This window comes from Callorhinchus milii, unplaced genomic scaffold (assembly GCF_018977255.1).
Source record: "Callorhinchus milii isolate IMCB2004 unplaced genomic scaffold, IMCB_Cmil_1.0 Scaffold19, whole genome shotgun sequence".
Taxonomy (NCBI): domain Eukaryota; kingdom Metazoa; phylum Chordata; class Chondrichthyes; order Chimaeriformes; family Callorhinchidae; genus Callorhinchus; species Callorhinchus milii.
This window is the reverse complement of record NW_024704760.1, coordinates 2,760,253-2,777,300: the sequence shown is the minus strand read 5'-3', so window position 1 is coordinate 2,777,300 and position 17,048 is coordinate 2,760,253. Positions and strand designations below refer to the sequence as shown.

The window sequence follows — 17,048 nt, the reverse complement described above, 5'->3', positions numbered from 1 at the left end:
CGGCCTGATTTTTTTTTTGACAGGAAAATAAAACGGAGCGGGGAGGAGGGTTTAACCCTTCGCCCTCTTGCTGAGGGGGAGACAGAAATCTTCCTCTCGGGCTCGAAGTAAATGGCTAACGGCGCTCTCGAGCTGAGAGGAGCGCGGGGCGGCGCTGAGGGGGATTTTTCTCCCTCCCCCCCACCCCACCACCTCTCTCTCTCTTCTCTCTCACTATATATATATATATATCTCGACTTGGCGGAGCTGGAAGCCCCCAACGTGCGCGCGACCTCCTTCCCCCCCCCCACACACTCCCTTCTTCCTGCCTTCCCGCCTTCCCTCCACGCGCAGTCCCCGCCCTCCTCCTCCCGTCCATTGGCCCGTTTGAAAATCAACCCGCCCTCGGATTGGACGAAGCGCCCGTCACTCACTCGAACGACGCCGCCCAGGACCCACGCCCCCGCCCTCCGGTCCCAACGTCGACGGCCAGACCGTTTTTTTTCAAAAAAAGAGCAGCTCGGCGTTTCGCCTCGGCACATTCGCGGTTCGGTTACAAAGTCGGCTGCCGAGTCCGGTTTACAACAAATGAGGGCTCCTTTCCACCCTCCTCCTCCCCACCCGCTTTTTTAAATGTTGTCCCTAACGGAGGAAAGGGAAGAAACGTCGAGTTTCTTCACCGCCGCCTCCTCCCCCGCCGCCCACCCAAGCCATTGAAAGCCCTTACTTTCAATTTCGGGGGCGGCAGATTCGCTTGCTGAGGTGCCGCCATTGTTCTCCTCCTCCCTCCCCCCTCATCAGCAGGATAGGATGGCCGTTTATTCCTCAGGTACGACTTTGGGGAGAATGTTAGGACCCGCTTTGATTTTTTTTCTAACCCCCCCCCCCCCCAAAACCCCCCACACACACACACACTTTGTGAAGCTGGCAGTCCCAGCCATTGTAAAATTGGCGGCAAAACAAAACACCCCCTCTCCTCTCTTCTCACCTCACCCTCCTCCTCCCTCAACCCTCCCCTCCCCTCCACCATCTTAGTCTGCCATCGCTTTGCCCAGGCGAACAGCTTTAAACCCGACACTTTTTTTTTACACCCCCCCCACACACACCACCACCGCGTCTCCACCCACTCGGGTTTTTAAAAAAAAAAAAAATTTTTTACACATAAAATACATATCAAATAAATTATTATTAACATTAAAACAAAAAAAAATACGCCACACTCGACGGGTTTGCCGAAGACAGTCAGTCAGTGAGGTGCATGTACACAGGAGGGTGGGAGTGGGGGTGAGGGGGTAAACTACTAACACTCTTCAACCCCTGAAGCTGATTGAGATCACCCCCCCTCCTCCCTCCAGTTTAATATTCATTATCAGTAATAATGTGTTTGCACAGCACTGCCCCCCCACCAAGTGCTCTGGGGGACGGACGGGCATCACGTAATTGACCCACAGCACTGATATCCATTCGGGGATTAGGACCACGTCCGCACGTCCGTTCGGTTTGCTCGGGGTATCGGAAGGCGATGGCTGCCTTCGCCGGCCGGGTTTCTGGAGTTTGCGCGGCCTCTGCAAGAGTCGCAAGGGCGCGCGTGTGTGTGTGTGTGTGTAAAAAAAAGCTCCCGAGCAGAGGTTCCCGAAGCTTCCCCGTAGCTTGGTGAATTTCACGTGAAATGCTAAAACATTGGTGGGTTTTTTTTTTGTGTTTCTATCGCATAAGATGGACTTTCAGGCCAGGACGCTGGACTCATTTTAAGAAGCAGTTTGGTGGTGTTGTTAAGATGGTTGGGGGGGGGTGGGGGGGGGTACTCTGGAAGCATGAAACCAGATGAGCTGAACGACCAAGCCAATCAAAGTGGCAGCACCATTGCACACAAAAATGTCCCACAACCAGCCATGGAGCGAGTGATTGACCAATTTTATTTGGAACTCCCTTTCCCTTCTCTTTTCGAATAGTGCCATGAGATAACGTTCCCCTGAACGGGCAGACTGGACCTCGATTTAACGTCTCAGCCAAAGGGTGGGCACCTCTTGACAACGCACCGCAGTTATCCAGGATTTAAGTTTCAGAAAAAAGACAATTGCAATAAAAAGATTACCTACCTCGTAGGATATTCATTATTATTTCAGTGTAATATCCTGAACACATCAGAAAAGCCAGCTCTGTAATTTTGCCACCGTGGTACATATTAATATCAGCTGTCTCTGAGCAACACAAAACCGTTCTCCACAAAAGGTGAGTTCACACACATCTTTGAGCAACAGCTCATTTTTGTACCATTGAACCCTTACAGGTTTGTGCACTCCCACAGAGGGTGGAAGCATAGTTTGTGGAGGTTGCTACACAAAAATTCATTTGCTGAAATATAGTTTTTAGAGCACATCAGAAAAAGTATCCTTCATAATCCTTATATTCCAGGAATGCGCTATGAAAGTCCTCATCAATTACTGTGCTTCTAGATGACCTTTATTCTTATCTATTTCCATACTACAGTGCTGAGTGTTTCTAGGATTCCTCAAGCACGTTATGAAGTTTAGGTTCAACAACTGTCTGCAGTTAATCATCCCAATGTCAAATAATAGTCATCATATTCCCTAGGTGGAAGCTTTTGAGGAACACTGAACACTGAAAACTTTTGAAAGATTAATGAAGTCAGGCACTGTATATTGTGTATAAAACAAAGTCTATTCTTATACCCTGTCATTTGCTCAAGTTATACTAGGGATAATTGATGGATACAAGTCTGGAGGGAGAGATGAGCAAAATACACCTACCTTTGTGTTTTCAGTGCAAACTCTCAACACTTTGTGCTGTGCAAAGTTCCCACTTCCTCTACATTTTAAGGAGGAAAAAAAAATGCTGAAGAAACTCACGTTACCCAAATCATTTGTTGAAAGTTCAGTTAATGCCCGAATAGGAATTTTCTCCATTAATTGATTCCTGTTGACAGCTTTTGGAATTAATCGTGAACACTAAAGAGGCTAATGTTAGGGGGGCAAAAAGTTCAGAAGATGATAAACATTCAAGTTGGAATAGACTACAGAACAAATTGCATTTCGTGTACCTTTACATTAATATTAAAATAAAAAACTTCACCCTCCAAGTCTCACAAAATACCAGTTGTATGAATATGACCCAGTGAGACAACAGCCCTTATATTTGCTGCCAACAGGGAGCACTCGTGAGCACTGAATATCACACTGAATCTTCTAAGCTGTGCAATTGTTCAGTTGGATTTTTAGCTCCAGGACCTGCAGTGCGGAGAGAGAGAGAGAGAGAGAAAAAAAAGGGAGAGCGAGAATAAAACAAATCTGAACAAAAAGTAATGTAAAAGGATTATTTTAAAAAAAACACGCATTATGCTATTAACAAATCATTCAGCAGTCTTAACGTTTAAAAAATACATCAAAGTTTCAGTTCAGACAAACCAAGCCACGCTTAGACAAAACAATGCCTTTTTCCTTGGAAAAAGGGTGAAACCAAGAATAAATCACTGTTGTAGGGTGACAGGTGAACAAGCTGCATAGTCCATTGGAAAAAACTGCTTACTCGATTAAAGCAGGTTAATATTTATACTGCAGCACATCAGTGAATTTTCCATAACAAGAATGGAAACCAGTCAGTCGTCAATAATTAGAACAAAGTACTTTGGCAGTTCAGCCAGCAATACCCATCTGATTGTTCTGAAAACTAATCAGCAACAAAACCGGCTACTGGTCATCTCCCCTGCAATTGAATCATCAAAAATCATTCAGGTTCATCAAGTTTATGGAATCATCATTGACGATCATGCCCCTGTTGAGCAGTTTCACTCATTTGCATTGTAGGCAAGCGTGGCAGCACAATTGCACACAAAAATGTCCCACAACTAGCCATAAAGTGAGTCGGTGACCAATTTAAATGATAAGTAGTAATAAGAGTAATAAGGTTCATAGCGCCCAATGCTGTTTTTGTGGTCCTATCTAAATCTGCACTTGTTGCAATTTCAGTCCAGGACCCACCATCATTTGGCTTTCAGTCCTCATTAATCTGCATTTAATACCGACAGAAAAACATAGTATACTGTGATATTGCGCCTTTCACGTTAGGAGGAAGTCTCAAAACACGCTTCACTGGATTCTCTTTAAAGTGAAGGAAGATGAAGAATGGAGTGAAGGGTACAATGGGCAGTTCGCTGCAGCTTTTGTTAAGTACTTGAACTGTAATGAACTCACTGGAACTCTGCTTATCTGCCATCCTTTGTTCACTGCAACAAAAACAGTGGCAGGAACATGGTTGTTTAATTCCATTTGGCTTTGCCTACAACGTTTTAGCAGTTTCATTCTTTAATACACTACCTGCATGAATCAGGGCATGTTAATTTAGTCACAGGACTTAGCATGGTCTGATGTGCCCACACACTATCCCCCACTCTCCAGAAAAAAATCGAGGCTCATTTTCTTTATTTAAAAATGTGAAAGACTTTTAAATTATTTTTTTATTTATAATACATTTCATATACAAAAGAATGTAAAATTACTACCTTACTGGAATCTGCCTCAAGTAAATTGAGCACCCAACTATGTGATAAACCATACAGTATATACAAGATTGTACAAAACATTCATGCATAATTTTAACAAAAATATATAGCCTAAGCAATTAGCAACAACTTTAATTTGTGAATTCTTGGGAGATTATTTTATCAACCAAACCAAGTCTATTGATGCAGTCATAATGGCCAATAGTATTTAAGTGTTGTCCAACAGAAATTTAGGATTATTTATTCATTTTTTTAAACATTACACCAGTAAAAATCTGTCTATAAACTGCATTAAAATGCCTACAGGGCTTAAGATGTTATTGCTATGTTATTGCACAATGCATCTTAATACTTAACATTTTCGTGTGGTAGCAAAAGGCATTATGTTGTGAAAAACAAAGAATGACCTCAGTTTATCTGTTAGTGGTTACACTTCCTCATCAAAGAGGTGGAAAATTTAAACAGCAATTGGGTCACATTTCCTAACACCTGCTACCAGCATACTAGTTACAGAGGGTTGGAACCAAGCCACCTACCCAAACTGAATGCAGAATTGTACATAGCAAAGGCAATTTAAATAACCATAAACCAATTATTCTTTGGAGTCTCACAATAGCATTTTTATATAGTAGTGGGACATTGTTTAAGTGTATTCCAAGAATACCACAAATATGTAGCATTTCACATGGCTAGCATTTCTCATTTAGTATTTACTTTTGTAGAGCGAGGGTTGAAGGATATTAATAATAAAGTATGAAAACTACTTAAGTTGCATTATTTACATCGCTCCGACTTTCTAAATAGCACCCACCTGGATCTCAGTGCAGTCTCCACACATGAAAGTGCTAAAATCTAACGGCAGCACATCTGCAAGTTCCAACACGAGGCACAACTAGTCAACAATCATCCCCTTTCTAATAAAAGAGGTAAGCAGCATTTCGATACGGTATTAGCAGCACTGAAATACCCAAAACTCAACACAGATTGTGACTAGTTCCAGGACTTCCCTAGCATTACTCCTCTCAAATTTGGTCTTACAGCTGAGCACAGTAATTTCAACAAAACGTACAAAATACCTTTGAACAAAAGAAACATTATACTCAAGATCTGAACGGAATTAGAAATAACTGTCATAGTACACACACACACACACACACACACACAAAGGCTGCTAACCCAACCTACCTACGAGTTCATTTGAAGCTTCTTAAAAATTGGTCTTAATAAAAATATTTGTTGCCTCGTTATGTTAGGATAAATAAAAACCTCAATAATTCTAAATCAAATAGCTCCCAGGTTCCTTTGAGAATTAACAAAACATTTCTGCAATTTTCCTTTGCCAGTGAGTAGAAAAGCCAGCAAAGTTGTCTCACCCACATTGAACAGTGGCTTCACAAATGAACTGTCTGTGCAATAGCAAAGGAATGTAACAGTGCATAATAGCCCAAACATTGGTTTGTACTTTTACAAAATAAGTAAATTACACCCATTTAAGTGAATAGTTGATCCTCGTAACCAAATAAACTGTAATGACTTATTTTCCCAACCCCACGCCAAGCTTAAACTACATTATAAAAGAATTTTAAGAAGAATTCACATTGGGATAAAAGAATCTTAACAAAAACAACTGAGCCCCAAATTTGTGATACAGAAATTACTATTTAAACTGCAAAATGCGTCACAAGACTGTACCCTTCTAAACAGTTTCTGGTGAAGCTTGAATTGAAATAGACTACTGCTGGTCCTTAATCAACAGGGCAAACCAGAACTAAAAGTCCTGGTAGAAACAGTCCAGCCCGCTGACCAGTTTAAACTTTTGTTCAAAATAAAAAGACGTTTCATTCTGGAATCAAAACAAAATGGCACCAACTTGCCTGGCGGTGAAATATGCAACATTTCAATGTCCAGAACTCCTCGAGAAACAATCTCGTTTTTTAAAAAAAAAGTAAATTCAATTCCATTGGCACACTTGGTTGCATAGTAATAATACTCCTTTACAGGTTTCAGGGAGATTGTTGCTTTATTTTCTCAGCAGCATCCCGCATTCGTACGAGTTTTGCTTGCTGGTTCTTTCACAAGCTGAATATATTCCCCTTGGTTTTGGGTAGGTGATCCCAAACTAAGTTGTGACATCAAACAGTCCACTAAAACACTGAAAAAAAGGTATTTCAGGTGAGTTTTTAAAGCCTGGTAAACATGCCAGTGTAAATGCAAGATTCTAAATTCATACAATGATCCGTTTTGAGAGAACTAAGCAAGATCTCTTCCAACCTTCCATCCAACATACCTCATGGCCCGATTAATATTCTTGTTCTCTTTTACCGAGGTTTCAATCCAGCCGACAAAATGGTTTTGTTTACTGAACCTTTCAATCTCTTCTTTGGTGACAGCCCATTCCGCTAAATCACTCTGTTAAAATAAGCAGTGGACAACATAATACCCAAGACTTATTTTAAACTTAATTAAAATCTCATACATAAACAGGATTAATTATTCCTTGGAATACAACTAGATAATAATAATAATAATCCTTGCATTTGGTATAACCCCTTATCACGTCTTTGGGACATTTCAAAGCACTTCACAGGATATACTGTAAAGTGTATTGACTGAATATTTTCTGGGTGAAACATAGCAGTCAATTGCGCACAGCAGTGTCCCACAAACAGGCGTGGATTGAGTGACCAAAACGTTCGACGGGGAAGAGTTTGAACATTTAATTTCTGGTCTGTGCTGGGTTGGCTGATCTCTGCCAGGGGAGCAGTTGGAAATCTGGGATGGAAAAATGAGCCTGAGTTCTGACTTGTCATGACTAAATAGAGATTGGAGTTTTGAACATATGGATGTTTGGTTCGGGGTTGGACGTAATCACCCCAGCAGTCAACTAGTCTGCCAATCCTCACAGTCAAGGCTCACATGACAAGCACTCAAGACCCTACCCCACATGAAGGGCACTACATAATTGCAAAAAAATGGAAATGTAACTTCAACAAATCATAAGCATTATAGTTGGGCAAGAACAAAAATATCAGGGATTAAAATTAAACTGTTCGGTTCCTCATTCAATATCATGAAACAGGAATCATGCAACAGCATTGTTACAGTAAATTTAAAAGCAAATCTTTACTGGAGGCACAAGCTACCTCATACTATTGCTCAATTTAGCTTCAGTAAACTACAAAGGGAAATCATACCACAGTCACTCAAAAAAAACGTGGTTCTGACCTTTCCAGGTTTTATAACAGACTGAGAAATTACTTGAAATTTCTCCTGGATATATTTTATACTCATAGAAAAATATCAAAGTTGAAGGAGTTTCCCTTTTCTTTACAACCAATAAACATTTTTTTCTCCAGTTTCTGCTCTAGGTTTTTATTACATGAAGAAGGATCGGGTTTAGTAATCTGCTATAAACAGCTGATGATGTGGTTAGGTGAACCATACACCAGGAGATTAATAGCATTCAAAAGGGATCTGAACAAATTAAGTAGATGGACGAGAGACAGACAGAATTCAAAGCAGAAAAATATAAGGCAAGTTAACGTATATTGTCATCGAAAAAAAGTGGATGTAATGGTTGGATGGCATTTACAAAGGCAGGAAAGGGACTAGATATTGAAGATCATATTGAAAAAAATGTAAATCTGGTGTGGATAAGGTTGAAATATTGGGGTGGAACTCAAAATATTCAAATAGAAATTGGTTTAACTCAGTACAACTCATTGATAAAGGCACAATTGGAAATATACAGAGTACAATTTTGACCACTGTACCTTCAAGAAAGGTACTGAAGCATATTCAGAGAAGTGCAAAAAGGATGTTTCCCAGAGTTATGAGACGAAGGTGAGAAGAAGGTGTTCTCTTTGGAGAAAAGATTGAGAAGGAGTAAAATCCAGGACTTTAAAATGCTGAAAGGCATGGATGTAAGCAGATTATTGACATTAATTTGTGACAGCAGAACGAGAGAATGCGAGTAGAAAAAGTCAGAAAGTTTCAAGCATGGCAGAAATTATTCTCTTTCTTCCCCGCCTGGTGTTTGATATGAGGAAAAAACTCATATCAAAAGAACAGAATGCTTCTTTGTTACCCTCCCTGTTTTATAAACAGATTGAAAATTAAGCATGGATATATCAAATAATCTAGGGAACATTGGGATTCTTATCCTTTAAGACCGTGTGAATGTCATTTATAGAATTCAAGCAGTCAAGGTTGAACACACAGCAGTCAGGGAGAAATTTCAGAGATTTATCTGAGTAGTTTGCCCTATGAAAATTTACCTTTTCGATAATAAAATTACCCAATTTATTTAATTATAGTGCAAACTGTATATAATCTTTTGGGGTTGAGCAGATCAATTGGTTATGTGGCAATTTCCCCCTTTTTGGATTTGGTATTACTTACACTTGGTGTACGGTTAAATGAAAAAAAAATCCCTTTACTTTTCTAGGATATCCCTACAAACTAATTCACGAGTAGAGCTTGAATCCAATTAGTCCAATATAATATTAAATGAAACTGGTAAATATTGTCCTAATTAACACATTAACTTTGTCATTGCAATCAAAATCTTTCCTACCCAAATATACAGTCAAACAGAAACTTTACAAACATCTTCCTCTCAAAACTCACCTTGTTGGCTAGAAGAACACATGGCACCGGGCTTCCATCCATCAAAGTGACTTTGCCATCTAAATCATGCTTCCACTTGAGGCAGTTCCAAAACGTTGTCACATTTGTGACATCAAACATAATAATACATGCTCCTGCCTGTCTGTAATAAAGCCTGGTCATAGAGGTGAAGCGCTCCTGGCCTAGATAGGATACAAGTCAATAATTTTAATCGTCAAGCAAGGACCCTGGTTGCCAGCACAGTCATTTCACCTGTAAATTTGGGGTTAAAGCTGTTCCAGAAAGGAAACAATTAAAAAATTGGTACTTTTTGACACCTGCCTGGTAAGAATCCTATATTTTAACCGCTGGGAGTTGCTAAACCACTTAAATATCAATTGAAGACTATATATAAACAGGAATACTCTGGAATAAGGTCTTAATCAATCTGATAATCATAATAATAATATTGTTGATCCTGAAGTAAGCTTTTTTTGGTAAAATATACAATAATAAGACAGCTGCAAGGGAGTGGGAAGGGAAGGAAGAGCCAGAGTTAAACAGGAAACCACATCTATTCTCAGAAATACAAAAAAGTAACACCACCACAACAACAACAAAATTACATTTGTATAGCGCCTTTCACGTTGGGAGGACGTCCCAAGGCACTGGACAGACAAAGTTACGGAAAGCAGGGAGATCGAAAGTACGGTCGAAGAGAAGGGTCTTGAGGTGGGTCTTGAAGGTGGCGAAGGAGGGGGCGAGACGGAGGAACTGAGGGATGGAGTTCCAGAGGGTGGGTGCAGAGTGGTGGAAGGCCCACCCGCCAATAGTGGGGTGAGCAAGGGTGGGGGTGATAGGGGCGCAGAGCATAGTGCGGGAGAAGACACGGGCTGCAGCGTTCTGGATGATCTACAGCCAGCGCAGGGAGGAGTTGGGGAGGCCAACAAGCAATGAGTTTGCATAGTCGAACCACCATAAATATTTAACTTGAAAACATTTAAATTGAATAAAGTACTCTACTTGTCAGGACAAAAAGTATAGCCTTACCCTGAAATACACATTCACATCTACATTAAAAAAAAGCTGTAGAAAGAAATCCTACATTGGAAAATAATGTGATATTCGCCTAAACTTCTTTTTCAAATGTCCAATTATCTCAATTTTAAGTCTCTCCGCACCATTTCCCACCAAGTGGGCAGTAGAGTTGCACCCAGGCTATTCCTCATTACCTAATCGCTCAAGTGATTAGTTAATGAGGAATGGCCTGGGTGATTTGACTTAATTTTTCTTCTTCTTCCCTGCGGGAAAGCCTCGCGCCTCTGCTTTTAGCACACACACAGGGTCACCCAATCCCAACAACCGAGACAGAGAGCTTGGTGGAGAGACTATTAGCAGCACAGGTTCACAGTTGAGAATCTTCGACGGAATCCAAGTTATAGCAGCATGTTTGGGTGGCTACGTGCTTCCATTATTACATTCCTACTTTTACTACAGTCATCTTATGGAACCATCCTAATTAATAAGCTATTCTACCAAAACAAGCCACATCTTACCTGCTATATCCCAAAGTTGGAGTCGGACAGTCTCAGTGTCTGACCATTCTAAAATCTTCAGCGCAAAGTCCACTGCAAGGAATGAGATAAAGATACTGTAAAACAATAACTTGCATTTACATAGCAACCTTCACCTCGGGTATCATCGTGGATGATTAATCAATGGTGATTCTTTCAGGTTTAGATTTTGCCACTACATGCATAAAACTTTGTGCAACACAAACAAAGCAAATTGCATTAATATAAAACATTTTAAACTGCATCTGTGTACATGAAGAACGGTATAATATGTCTTTGAAACTACATTTTTAAGTGAACAACAACTTGCATTTATATAGTGCCCCTCACGCAGAGTAGCGTTCCCAGAGCGCTTGACAGTGGCGGAGCACGACACTGAGCTAGGGGGAGGTGACCGTAGGCACGGTCGAAGAGGAAGGTATTCCAACGTGATCTGAAGATGGGGAAGGAAGGGAAAGGTGGAGGGATACAGTTTTGGGGTGTAATGGATGAATGCGCGGAACAGAGGGCATGAAGGACACACAGGAGGCTGGAGCCAGTCGATCGGAGGCATTTTAAGAGGAGCAATATTTAGGGAAATTTTAAATATTTTCTTTGGAATCCACCTAATCTGAGGTCACAATTCATTCAACAATCCAGCCTGAAGGGCGTTTTTTTTTACGTAAAATAAATTCATACATTATATAAACTGGAACACAGCTGGTCATGTAGCTTAATGGTTTCATTTCACTCATGAAACAGACATCTAACAGTGTGTATTCTTTTGCTCCCCCAATGAGACAGCAGTCACGAGATTTCAATAGTCTCGGCTGCAGATGTCTTCACAATAACTAACTTATTGTCACTTGATCAGTGGGCAAGATCTGTGGTTACAATAGAAAGCGACTGGAAGCCTATTTATTCCATCTCAAAAATAAGATTGCTCACTTCCTTATATGACTGATCTGTAACCCTTCTGGTTAAAAATGCTCTGTTTGAAGCACTAGGAAGCAAACCCTTTAGAATGCAGATTTCACAAGAAAAATACCAAATTTTCACTCGCAACAAGTTTTCTGCTATCAAATCATCGATGAAAAGTTAAATGAAGAAAGAGGACATCAATGTCATTTTAAAATATTTTTCCAGCTGCTTCAGGCAGGTATGTTTTGAGAACCTTGAGTGGATTTCCAGGTTTAAATATGAATTTAATTTAAATTTAATTAAACTTAAATTCAAAATCATGAAAAAAAACACGATTTTACTTAAAGGTTTCCAAATCAAGTTAATGCGCATTTCCATACAGTACAACCATACAGTCTGGTTACAAACATATAGTATTTCCACGCCTTTATCACCTCAAGGCTGGACTATGGGAACTCTCTCCTCGCCGGCCTTCCCGGCACCTCCCTCCACACCGCAGGTCATTCAGAACTCTGCAGCTCGTGTACTGTCCCGCACCAGGCTTCGGGACCACATCACTCTCACCCTCGCTCGCCTCCACTGGCTCCCCATCCCCCAGAGGATCGAATTCAAGATCCTCATCCTCACCTACAAGGCCATTCCCGGCCTCGCTCCCTCCTACCTCTCTGACCTACTACCCGCCCGTACCCTCCGTTCCTCTGGCTCCGGTCTGCTCCACGTCCCCCGCCCCAACCGCCCTACCATCGGTGGTCGGGCCTTCAGCCTCTCAGCCCTGAGGCTCTGGAACTCCATCCCCAGTGCCTTCGCCGCTTCCTCCCTTTCCTCCTTCAAGGCCGGTCTCAAGACCTTTCTCTTCGACCGTGCCTTCAGCTCCCCTCTCGACTCTCTACCCCCTCCTCGCTCCCTCCCTTCCCTCCCCCACCCTGACCATTCCCCCTCCTCGCTCCCTCCCTTCCCTCCCCTCACCCTGACCATTTCCCCCACTGCTCGGGTCCTGATCCAACTGTACAGCGCCTTGGGACGTCCTCCCAACGTGAAAGGCGTTCTATAAATGGAATCTTGTTGTTGTTGTTGTATAATCATACAGTATGTATGGTTTCCGTTTGTCCAGTATGAAGTGCTCATTCCCTGCCAGGTCAGCTCTGCATTATATTCAACTGCAATACAAATTTCCAACAATAATACAGTATCAAAATATCACTCACAGGAACAACAACTTGCGTTATACAGCACACTTCATGTGGGGTAGCATGGTGAAACTAATTTTAGGAAGTAAATTTCTCATTGACTCACATTTCTCACTTAATCAAACATAAAAAATGATTTAAGAGAGCAATACTCCAATCAAAAACACTACAGAGTTAATTAAGCGACAATCTGTAACATCTTCTGTCACTTCACCAAGATACAATCATCGTTTGCAATCAAAGTTGCATGCTTTCAGCACCTCTGCAGTAATTACCACTTAGTCTGAAATTAGTCAGATTATGAAACGCCTGTTTCCAATTTAATTTAGCGCTTCTCTACCTCTTTCTTATCACCAATCAATGTGAACCCAAATGTGTGCTACCCCTACCCTGACCCCATGTTTTTTTTTACAGCCCCACTTAATCCAAAATATAAAGCATAATGGTGAAGTTTCTGCACCAAGTTCATTTGAAAATAATTTTTTTTAAGACTGTAAAGGCCCTCAAATTTGAACAGTGGAGGTCATTAACCTCCAAACTGTGCCAAACTTATACTGACAACATCTGAGCAGAAGTCATAAATGAGATTACACAAGCTCTCCTTTCTTGAACTATACTGTTTAGAATAAAAAATATAACCCCTGAACACACGTCATCAGGAAGAATACTATTAACAGGCAGTTTAAACCTTCAACTATTTTTTTTGGGAGGGGGCAAGAGTTGTTTTTTTAAAAACTACTGGCCCTGAGAATTATTACCATTCCAGCAGCCTTTCAGGACATCTTCTGAAAGGATTCATTTATCCATGGAGTTTAACAGAAGTTGGAATGATCTGTGAATACCATCTGCAGCCAGAAAATCAGATAAGTCTATCAGGGACATTCTTACGAATAAATATTTAATAAATTAAACCAGATACTTTAAATTCTTTGAGAATTAAGCCCAGTACCCAAGTTGTTGAAAGGATGAAGCAAAATCTGACAGCGAGTCTGAGAAAAGTGATAAACTGTTTTACTCATCAGTCACACAGGAAGCTAACAAATGACCGACAAAGAACAAGTTACACACCTTTGTTTTATGGCCAGATACGGAAATAAACATATCTTGTGATACTGTTTGCCAAACAATTTCCTGTTTGCTTCTTGTGCCACCAAACCTCCATATAAAGGTCTTAGTGTAGAGAGTATTTCTCTCTCTCCCCCACCCCAAACCTAGAACAGTTTGCCTACAAACACAATCACTACATTCATTGACACGTGGCAGCAATCACCTGCAAAGCGCTTTGAGGCATTATAGGAACCAAGTCAATGCAAGGATTTAGGACTACAGTAAATTCCCGATAACTCGTCGCTCCGAGGGGAAAGGGTTCAGCGAGCGACAAGTCACCCGGAGTGGCGAGTTAGGGGTATGAGTAATAATAATAATAATAATCCTTGCATTTGATATAGCGCTTTTCACGTCTTCTCGACGTCTCAAAGCGCTTCACAGAATATGCCGTAAAGTGAATGGACCGTATATTTGTGGGCGAAACGCGGCGGCCAATTGCGCACAGCGGCGTCCCCACAAACAGTGGTGGGTTGAAAATGACCAATTTATTACTGTTTTGTTTTTTTGGAGGGATTCTTATTAGGCTCCGTGTGGAGTAAGGAAACCTGCCCAAGGTTTCGCCCTCTGCCTGGAATTGAACCCGGGTGTCTCTCTTGCAAAGGCGTGTGCTCCAACCACTGAGCTACAGGGACTCCACCAGACACGGAGATAAACCCGGACAGCACGACGACTCAACAAGCGGTGAGGGGGACCAAGTTGAGCCAGGGTCAAAGCGCAATTAAAGCGCAAGGATCAGAACAAGGAACAACACAAAGGGAACGACGACACAAGGAACGGGCATTAAGACTATCGAGGGAGCGGCGACTTAAAAGGGTGGGGGGGGGGGGGGACATTTATTTACGACGACGACGGCAAAGTTACACCCGTGAAGCGCGTTTCACGGCGAGAGGACGTCCCGAGGCCACGGACGGACGGACGGACGGAGTTACGGACCCGGGTCGGGGGGGGGGGGGGGGGAGAAGGGTGGCCGGCGGGCGGGCGGGCGCGAAGCGGGCGCGAAGCAGGGATACCGAACGCCGCGGAAGGTTCGAGGGTGAGGGTCTCGGGATGGGTCCTGGGAAGGTTGGCGGAGGGGGGGGGGGCCACCCCACCCCCCCCCCTCCCCCGCCGAAGGGTTTCGAGTGAGAGAAGCCACCGGTAACCGTCAAGCAATGTACGTTACGTTACGTTACCCCCCACGGTGGACTTGTAGTTCTTGTTGAAGCTGTCGTAGGCGTAGCGCTGCACCAGAGAGGTTTTGCCCACCGTGGAGTCTCCGATGACCAACACCTTGAACAGGTGGTCCTTGGCCATGGCGGGTGGCGGGGGGGGGCGAGGCTGGTGCCGGGCTGCACGGGGACCGGGGACCGGGGGGGGGGGGGGGGGGACGGGCGAGGAGGCCCGGGCTGCGGGACGTGGCGGATGACGGGGCAGGGGGTGGCGGATGACGGGGCAGGGGTGGCGGATGACGGGGCAGGGGGTGGCGGATGACGGGGCAGGGGGTGGCGGATGACGGGGGCTGATGGTGGTCGTGGTGGTGGTGGTCGCGGTGGTGGTGGATGTCTGACTGCGGCTGGTCAGGGGGGGGGTCTGGCGGGCAGTGACTGAGGCCGGCGGGCGGGGGGCGGGGGGCGGGGGGGAAGCCCGGCAATGGCAGTCGCTGCAGCTGTGGGAGTCCGGGCAGTGGCAGTGGTTGGTTGGTTGGTGCCGAGCGGGTCAAGGGGGTGGGAGGGAGGGAGGGAGGGAGGGAGGAGAAGGCGTGGCAGTGGCAGTGGCACCGTGGATGGCTGGAGACGGTTGGCTGGTCGGTGCCGGGCCGGGCCGGGCCGGGCAGGGCCGGGGGGGGCAGGGCCGGGGGGGGAGGGGGAGGTCTCTGGCCAACGGCAATAACCGCCGCCGCCCGAACGACGACGACGACGACGGGTACACACACACACACACACACACGCGCGCGCGCGCTCTTCCTTCCCTCACGATCTTCTCCGGTCGCCGCTCGCGATATTTTTTTTTCACTATTCACACACACATCTGTGTCTGTGTCTCTTATAAATATAAATATGTCATCGTAACGATAACGTTTTATTCCTCCTCGTCAATTCGCTCTCTCACTCGCTCTCTCGCTCACTCACTCACTCACTCAGCGGCGCGTGTCGCCCGCCCAAGCGATCCGGGCTCCTCGACGTACGCCGCGCGTCGGCCCTCGACGTGATGGCGTACTGCGTGCGTGCGTGCCCCCCGAAGCACGATGGGAAATGTAGTTCCCCCCCCCCCTCCTTTTCTCTCCTCCTCCTCCTCCTTGTCCTCTCCATCCCACCAATGTTGGCATCATCCAAAGCTATTGCTGCTTGAGAGCTGGTCAGACTCCAGCCAGCAATTACTCCACCCCCATGCATACTCTGGGGTGGGGGTGGGTGGGGGGGGGGTCCCCCTGCCCCCCAACCCTTGGCTCTTGTCGACCTGCGCCTAAATAATAATAATAATAATAATCCTCGCGTTTGATATAGCGCTTTTCACGTCGGGAGGACGTCCCAAAGCGCTTCACAGAACACACTGTAAAGTGAATTGACTGTATATTTGTGGGCGAACGCGGCAGCCAATTGCGCACAGCAATGTCCCACAAACAGTCGTGGATTGAAAATGACCAATTTATTATTGTTTTGGGTTTTGGAGGATTATTATTAGGCTCTGTGTGGAGTAAGGAAACTTGCCCGAGGTTTCGTCCTCTGCCTGGAATTGAACTCAGGTCTCTCTCTTGCAAAGCGAGTGCTCTAACCACTGAGCTACAGGACTCCACAAAATACTTTCCGGAGTTAGGCAAGCAGGATATGTCCCTCCAGGGAGAGATTCCAACAATCTCTCTCCGGGATTCCCACACGCAATAATAATAATAATAATAATCATAATCCTTGCATTTGATAATAGCGCCTTATCAGGTCTGCGAGACGTCTCAAAGCACGTCACAGAATATACTGGTGAAGTGAAATCGACTGTATTTTTTTTCGTGGGCGAAACCGTGGCAGCCGATTTCACACAGCTGTGTCCCACAAACAGTGCCGGTGGGATGCATGGAATTCTCAGCTTGGTTTGGATACTCGTCAGCATGGCGATAGGTTTCCGTATGAGTCACACACTCGGCTGACCCAATTTTTTTAAAAAAAAATTCTTGCATTTGATATAACGCTCTATCACGTCATC

The 17,048-nt window shown here is 44.0% G+C and overlaps 1 protein-coding gene across 3 annotated transcripts; it reads right to left on the bottom strand.

Moving 5' to 3' along the window:
* Nucleotides 1–4,435: 4,435 nt before the first annotated feature.
* LOC103182480 (ras-related protein Rab-7L1) lies at nt 4,436–16,025 on the bottom strand. Of its 3 annotated transcripts, none has more exons than XM_042342178.1 (5): nt 15,991–16,025; nt 10,663–10,734; nt 9,128–9,309; nt 6,786–6,907; nt 4,436–6,650 (listed from the first exon to the last, which is right to left on the bottom strand). In XM_042342178.1, coding segments are annotated over exons 1-5 (501 nt in total). In that variant the 5' UTR covers nt 15,992–16,025; the 3' UTR covers nt 4,436–6,526. The 3 variants fall into 3 exon arrangements, with proteins under 3 accessions (XP_042198112.1, XP_042198113.1, XP_042198111.1); XM_042342179.1 differs by having other exon boundaries at nt 15,987–16,023; XM_042342177.1 differs by lacking the exon at nt 15,991–16,025 and adding an exon at nt 15,047–15,173.
* Between the last annotated feature and the right edge of the window lie 1,023 nt (nt 16,026–17,048).

Bases quoted from the DNA above. Each gene is read 5' to 3' on its own strand.
- LOC103182480 (XM_042342177.1), bottom strand. From the start codon at position 15,167: ATGGCCAAGGACCACCTGTTCAAGGTGTTGGTCATCGGAGACTCCACG. The intron at 6,908-9,127 runs GTGAGTTTTGAG...TTATTTTAACAG, and splicing joins GTGTTCTTCTAGCCAACAAG to AGTGATTTAGCGGAATGGGC. The intron at 6,651-6,785 runs GTATGTTGGATG...CCTTTTTTTCAG, and splicing joins AATATTAATCGGGCCATGAG to TGTTTTAGTGGACTGTTTGA.